The 7,480-nt window shown below is 35.5% G+C and overlaps 1 protein-coding gene across 8 annotated transcripts in view; it reads left to right on the forward strand.

Annotated features, from left to right (window-relative positions):
- The window catches only part of LOC125825752 (elongation factor 1-gamma 2-like), a 1,064,241-nt gene extending 1,057,521 nt beyond the window's left edge, over window positions 1–6,720 (forward strand). For all 8 annotated transcript variants that reach the window (XM_049505069.1, XM_049505063.1, XM_049505062.1 and 5 more), the window contains exons 2-8: window positions 3,862–3,941; window positions 4,511–4,660; window positions 4,747–4,807; window positions 4,900–4,952; window positions 5,061–5,162; window positions 5,242–5,728; window positions 6,196–6,720. In XM_049505069.1, coding sequence (XP_049361026.1) covers window positions 3,933–3,941; window positions 4,511–4,660; window positions 4,747–4,807; window positions 4,900–4,952; window positions 5,061–5,162; window positions 5,242–5,728; window positions 6,196–6,575 — 1,242 coding nt within the window. In that variant the 5' untranslated portion in view covers window positions 3,862–3,932 and the 3' untranslated portion in view covers window positions 6,576–6,720. The remainder of the gene's footprint in view (window positions 1–3,861; window positions 3,942–4,510; window positions 4,661–4,746; window positions 4,808–4,899; window positions 4,953–5,060; window positions 5,163–5,241; window positions 5,729–6,195) is intronic.
- Window positions 6,721–7,480: the final 760 nt, after the last annotated feature.

The following is a 7,480-nucleotide window of genomic DNA, read 5'->3' on the forward strand; positions in this document are numbered from 1 at the left end:
AAGTGAGGTATTCAGGTTGGCCTAAGAAGAAGATTGTATTGTTTCGGTGTGAATGGTTTACCCATCACATAGAGGCACAAAGGTGGACCATGAACATAATATAATTAAAGTTAAGCACACCAGGAAATACAGAAGTTATGATCCTTTTATTATTGCACAAAATGCTAAACAAGTGTATTACGCTGCATATTCATTGCGTAGAGACAAAGCTGATTGGTGGGTTGTTATAAAAAGTAAGCATGTGGGAAGAATTAAAATTGACAATGTCTTAGATGTGGCGTATCAAAATGATGTTGCAATTGTTCAACAACAAGTTGATGTTGAATTGGAAACCACACTACAACATCCTCAACACATATTAGAAAAAGTATCTGATGATGAGATACTGAATGTCGAGGAAGAAATATCCGAGAATGAGGAAAATTAATCATTTGATGACGAAGAATGGGACGATAATGAAAATGAAACAACTGAGGAGGAAGAATGGGAGGATGATGGAATTGAAACAAGTGAGGAGGAATAGTGTAGAATGAAAGCTAGCTAGTATATATATGTATGTGTATTTTGCTAATTTTATTTAATTTATGATTTTTATATATATTATACATGTAAATTTGCATACAGAAGTCATCAGGCAGTGACAGTGATAGACATCACAAGCATCTTGGAGTTAGTCAAACTAAACAGGCTAAGAAAAAGAAGTCTAGGAGACCGATAGATCCTGAGGATATTGCAGGATCTATTTCTTTTGCGCCAGAGCGCATCAGCCATGATACTCATTTATTTGTTGTTCCGTTTGGTACGGCGGATCCTTGGCAATATTATCCTAATTACCGTAGACCAATCGGTGTTTCATCTACTTCACATGCATTGCCTTCACAGTGCTACGAGGACCTACCTTTAGAGGCTATTCGTCGAGCATGACCTTTATCGGCAGGTACTCCATCTCCCACAGGTACATCTCCTCAGTTATTTGCCATGAGGCTTAGAGATTCTAGTAGCGAGCAGTCAAATGCTATGGCCGGTATGCCTTCATTGACTTAATGTTTTGTGCATCCTGATGTATCACCCTCGTCTACAGTTACACCTAGTGCTACACCAGATGATACGATGCCTGCTCTAGCTCCTGGCCAAAATGACAGACTTGGTAGAGTCATGATTGAGAACGATGGATCATCGGAAGTTTGTTTTGTTATCTATTTGTTAGTTTATTTTATTTATTTCTTATACTTTAATATATTATTCATGAACTAACATATTTATTATGTGTTTTGCAGGTGGCATCCTGCTAATGATGCTGCCCAGGCTTTAAAAAAACTGTGTTAGAAGACTTTATACACATGCTTATCACTCTTGGAGCGAGATTCCAAACAGTATACGTCAGGCGATATTTAATAACTTTAAGGTATATATTTTTTAGTTAAGTTTAGTATACGTTACTTTTTTTACTATTGATCTAATTAACGTTATTCAAATTTTTTTCAAACTATGTGTACTTGGGAGTCGAGATACAATTTGGTCATTGGGACCACATTTGAGAGGAAGGCATCTGCCAGACTGTCTAGCTGGCTAAAGAAAGTTTGTGATAGTGGTGAACGTCCCGGTTGGATGTTGCCTCATGTTTTTGATGAATTGGGTCAGTATTGGAACACAGACAAGTTTAAGACAATATCAGATCAAGCAAAAAGGATAGAGGCAGTCTTAAAAGTGGCTCGTTGCACACCAGAGGTGCAAAGACGATTGGAACAATTGCACGAGAGATGGTAAGTTCTGATTCAAAATTTTAAATAAATAATTAGTTGATTCATATATATCATTATAAATTTCAGTTTTTATTTATAGGAAAAAGAATTGGGACGCACTCTCATTGAACCGGAGGTTTTCAAGAAAACTCATGTCAAGAAGAAAGAATATGAGTCGGATCCAGATGTATGGGTGGAGGAAAGGGCCGAACAAACTTTTGTAAGTTATTTAATATGAATAATATATATTAATAGTGAATATATTTATGATATGTATATATATTGATGTCAATTTTATATTTAATATGCAGAATGACTCTCACCAATACATCGCTGATAATCTAGATAGTTTGGTCCAATTGACACCTGAACTTTCCACCTAGATTTGGAAAAAAAAAGTGGTAGGGGGTACACACAAGGGTAAAGTCTATGGTCTAGGTTCTCGAAACGATGTAAGATGACTCTAGTCAGGCTTAGAAGGAATTGGATCGTCACGTCAAATCGAGGCACTTGATGGTGTTCAAATTGCTGCTATGTCGGCTCAAATAACTAAGCTTACAGCGGCACTGGCAGAGTCGGAGCGGAGAAGAGTAGCTGAACAAGAAAGCATGAGTGAGACCGTTCAGCAAATCAAAGAACAAGTGATGAACCTCGCTCGTCGACCTACTACTTCGGCTCCCGATGACACTGACGACGAGAGTGATGAGGATGATTATGTAGAACCCACTCCTTAGTTTAGATCTGTAGACATTTATGAACTTTTTGTAATTTTGAAACGAATTTTGAAAGACTTTATAAGTCTTTAATTTGTGATTTAGATACTTTTTAATGTTATTTTAAGTTTGTTGTTTTATGTTTTGTTTAGATTGTTTATAGTTGCGTGTATTTGATTGGGCTGAATAGTGTAGAATTGAATTGAATTTGCAGGTGAGCAGCAGAAACTACTAGCTTCTACTGTCAAAAATATTGCAGGAAAAGCGACGAATAGCGTGGTTTTGTCAGTTGATTTTCTGGGTTTTATTTTTTTTTAAATCCTAGAAAAGCGACGGACAGCGTGGTTTTGTTCGTCGCTTTTCAAGGATTTTCAAAAATAAAATTTCCAGAAAAGCGACGGACTGCGTCACCTTTTAGAAATAAAAAATAAATGAAAATCAAAATAAAGAGTCCGTCGCTTTTGTTAAAAAAAATTCAAAAAAAAAAATAGTCAAAAAGCGACGCTGCAGTCCGTCGCTTTTCCGTCGATTTTGACCAAAAAAGCGACGCAGTCCGTCGCTTTTGGTTGTCGTTTTTTGACAATTTTTTAGTAGTGGTTGAGGGAGGGTTGTGCATCATTCTGTTTGGTTCAGTTTTCTGTATTATCAGTTGGATTTATCGGCATAAATACACCAAAATAATAACTAAACTAATAAGATACATTTTTAATTATATTTTTCTTTATCAATATTTGATCCTTACCGGTTTGACTTACGATATACAATCAATAAGAAAATACATAAAACAAACATACGATTTTTCTATAATTTGGCGCGACAAGAAAATATTGTAACTTTACATAATGCTCAAAAAATAAAAAACAAAAAAAAGTATACAAGTGCAACACAAATAAAAGAATGGACAGTGATCTGAATTGAAAGCTAAAGGGGAAATAAAGTAATTAGTGAGGTACTGATAGTAATATTAATATTAACATTTATTATTTATGTAGGGGGTAAAGTAATAAATTATTATAGTCTTAACGAATTATCAATTTAACGAATAATTCAATATTAAAAAATCAAAAACCAAATCGATAATTGGATATATTTTTTTGATACAATCATTAAAAATCTATTAATCCAATAATCCTATAACAATAAATAAATAACATTTTTCTTGAGCTAATTAATTGATTGGTTCAATTTTTTACACCCCTAAATTCATGATTTTTTTAAAAATATTGTTCACATTCCATATTATTTTATTGAAGAAAAAAAAGAAGGTCATGATATTCCAAAATTGTCCATGGTGAAGAGGTAAAATTACGAGTAAAAGCATATTCTTTTGTACCGAAGCACTACATATATAGAGCCCTCCACTCCGAAACCCTAAACCTCTTTAATCGCATCTACTGAAAAGTCTTTCGTTTTGCCTCTCCGCCGAAACTCAAACACACTTGGTGAAGGGTGAACAAGTTTCAACTGTTGTGTGGCCATGGCTCTGGTAAGTTGCTTAGGTCTTGTTTTGTTTTTTGTTATCATACATCAAAAGATAGATCTGGGATTTCAATATGATGATGAATTTATTACAAAAAATTTCATCTTTATTGTTGGTTCCTGAATCTAATTTTAAGTTTGTGGATTTTTAGATTTTTCTTGATCTACTACTGTGCTTTATTTTACAAGTTCATCTGCTTCTATTGTATTGTCCTTAAGATCTAAGGGGAGGGGCTGAATTTTCCATATGCGTATACCTATTGGCTGTTTTAATTTGTATGTAAATCACTCAATTCTTAGTCTGATGAACCCTGTTGTTTGGAAGTAGGAAAAGGAACAGAGTTGGATGGGAGAAACCATAATTTTTTATGTTATTATAACTGAGAATTGAGGTTTTGTAAACTGATTAGAGAAAACTCTGTTTCAATAGATAATAAAAAATGACACTTCATGCTCCAAAGTGTGTTGATTACGAAATGCTTTAAAAGATTGCCCAATTTTATACCTTTTACCTTGTGGATTTAGTGTCTAAACTGAAATACTAGAATTTAATTGTCTTCATTATGTTTGTTGCAGATTTTGCATTCAACAAATAACAACAAAAATGCCTCAAAGGCACTCATCGCGGCTGAGTACACAGGTGTTAAGGTTGATCTTGCAAAGGACTTCCAGATGGGTGTATCAAACAAGACACCTGAGTTTCTTGAGATGAATCCCATTGGAAAGGTATGTTATTCTTCTGAATAGTATAGATTGATTCTTTTATCTACTTGACAATAATTTGCTAATCTAGGTGTCATTTTATCTTATAGGTTCCTGTGCTTCAAACACCTGATGGACCTGTTTTTGAGAGCAATGCTATTGCCCGCTATGGTCAGTCCATGTCTCATTTTTCGTTTCTTTTTTTGACTTGTGATCCTGTAGCAAGAGATAGTTCTGACATTGACTTTTACTAATTCACTTAGTTACCAAAACGAAGCCCGACAATCCTCTTTTTGGCTCTTCATTGATTGAATACGTAAGTATTTCAAGTTGATTTGGTTTCTTAGTTTTCATTCATTTAGTAGTTACATTTTCATTTGTGAAATTCTTATTCCTCTATTTATGTCTGTGTTCTCTTTGATAGGCTCAAATTGAACAATGGAATGATTTTTCTGCCACTGAAGTTGATGCAAACATTGCACGATGGCTGTACCCCCGCCTTGGCTATGGTGTATACATCCCTCAAGTATGTATCCTACTATGTATTAATAATTTTTTTCCTGAGCCATTTAACTCAACTGAATTTCTTCTTGTTTTGCAAAAAGGCTGAGGAAGGTGCAGTAGCTGCATTAAAGAGAGCGCTTGGTGCTTTGAGCACCCATCTTGCATCTAACACATACTTGGTTGGACATTGTATCACATTGGCTGACATCATTATGGTCTGCAACTTGAGCATTGGTTTTAGGATGATAATGACCAAGAGCTTTACCAAGGAATTCCCACATGTAGAGAGATATTTCTGGACTGTGGTTAATCAGCCTAATTTCTGCAAGATATTGGGTGAGGTGAAACAAGCTGAATCTATCCCAGCTGTGCAATCCAAACCTGCATTACCTGAAAAACCCAAGGCTAAGGAGGAGCCAAAGAAGGAGGTTAAGAAGGAAGAACCAAGTCCTGTAGAGGAGGAAGCAGCACCCAAGCCTAAGGCAAAGAATCCTCTTGATCTCTTGCCTCCAAGTAAGATGATTCTAGATGATTGGAAGAGGCTTTACTCCAACACCAAGACCAACTTCCGTGAGGTTGCCGTGAAAGGTATTAGTTTTTTTGTTGTGTTACCCATCTTTCTTATTATAATTTGAGAGATTTCTTAGCATACTTTGACGTCAGGAGACATTAAAAGATCCTTATTTGAAGTGCATGTTTAGATTCATTTTTTCGATCTTTTTTAACATGCAATCTGTTTGATGGAAGGGATCCAGAGATCTGCTCTTTCTCTAGAAAGAATCACTAGTCTGCACAGAATTTATATTCCAACTGTGTTTCGTTTTGCATATAAAGATATGGGGGGGTGGGTGGGGGGGAGTTCTGTATATATGGCTTCTGCATTGCGCTTCTACTCAGAATTTTAATACTGATGTTACCATTATCTAATTATTTTGGGGGGAAGGGTGTGTGTGTGTTTATAAACCCATTTTTTTAGGCCGAAATTTTCTACTTTAGTAGAACACTTGAGCTGATTCCTTGTCAGAATCTTACCCTGTAGCATTCTTGTTCTGCAGGTTTCTGGGACATGTATGACCCCGAAGGATATTCTCTCTGGTTTTGTGATTACAAGTACAATGATGAGAACACAGTTTCCTTTGTAACCTTGAACAAGGTTGGTGGTTTTCTGCAGAGGATGGATCTGGTACGCAAGTATGCTTTTGGTAAGATGTTGATCGTTGGTTCTGAGGCCCCATTCAAGGTGCAGGGCTTGTGGCTTTTCCGTGGAAAGGAAATTCCCAAGTTTGTTATGGATGAAGTCTATGACATGGAACTCTATGAATGGAAGGAAGTAGACATCAATGATGAAGCCCAGAAGGAGAGGGTTAGCCAAATGATTGAAGATCATGAGCCTTTTGAGGGACAGGCTTTGTTGGACGCGAAGTGCTTCAAGTAAACTACATTGTATTGGAGATTCAGCAATGTTACATTTTTCCTGAGGCTGTAGTTTACTCTGGTTTTGTCCTCCCAAATTTACTTAGATTCTTGTTTTAAACACTATCTTGTCTTAGAGAAACTATTATCTTTGCAGTGTGTTTTTTAAGTTATTGATTTCATATAGTTCATGGGATATCTGTGGTTGAATTATGTTCATCCTTTTCGAGTAAAGCAGTTTTGACAGTCAGGTGAAATTACCCCTTTCTATCATTTGTAAGTTCTATGTAGGTTGATCAACTTTTGCTTGATTTTTGTTGAAGCAGTATCTTCTCTGCTATTGAAGATTTATCTTAAGTAGTACTCCTGCTGAAGTTAGATAAAATGTTGAGCAGTCTCTACATATAAGGCTTTGGTCTAATGAAAAGATTTGCAATTAAACAACATGATGTGTGTGTGGGGTAGGTTTTCAGTGCAAGTCCAAAGTGCCCAAAATATTAAACTTTGTTATTACTTAAAGATTTGCTTACTGCAGAACAGTATTGATATGAACAGGTCAAGCTATCTTTGACATTTTGTGGTTTTGGTCACACAGGAAAGGTTGAGCTGAGCCTGTTAGTCTTGTCACTTGGTTGTTGTTACGGAAAGAAGTGATTTGTCTTTGTACTCTTGCTAGGAGTCCGGAATTTATTTGACCATAAAGAGATAAAAGTGACAAATAAGCCACAATTTTAGTACCTAACAAAAATAAGTTTGTTAACGTCTAAATTTTAACATAAAATAGAACTTTTTCCTACATTTTGTAAAACATAACTTTTTGTTATCCTATGTAAGAAAAATTAACTCTACCAAAAACTTTTCACTTTCCTTTCATTTTCTTCCTTGAACAATTTTCTAATCCTTCACTGGTCCCAACCCGACAATCTA

This window comes from Solanum verrucosum, unplaced genomic scaffold, assembly GCF_900185275.1.
Source record: "Solanum verrucosum unplaced genomic scaffold, falcon-dt-bn FXZP01000003.1, whole genome shotgun sequence".
NCBI classification, from domain to species: Eukaryota; Viridiplantae; Streptophyta; class Magnoliopsida; order Solanales; family Solanaceae; genus Solanum; species Solanum verrucosum.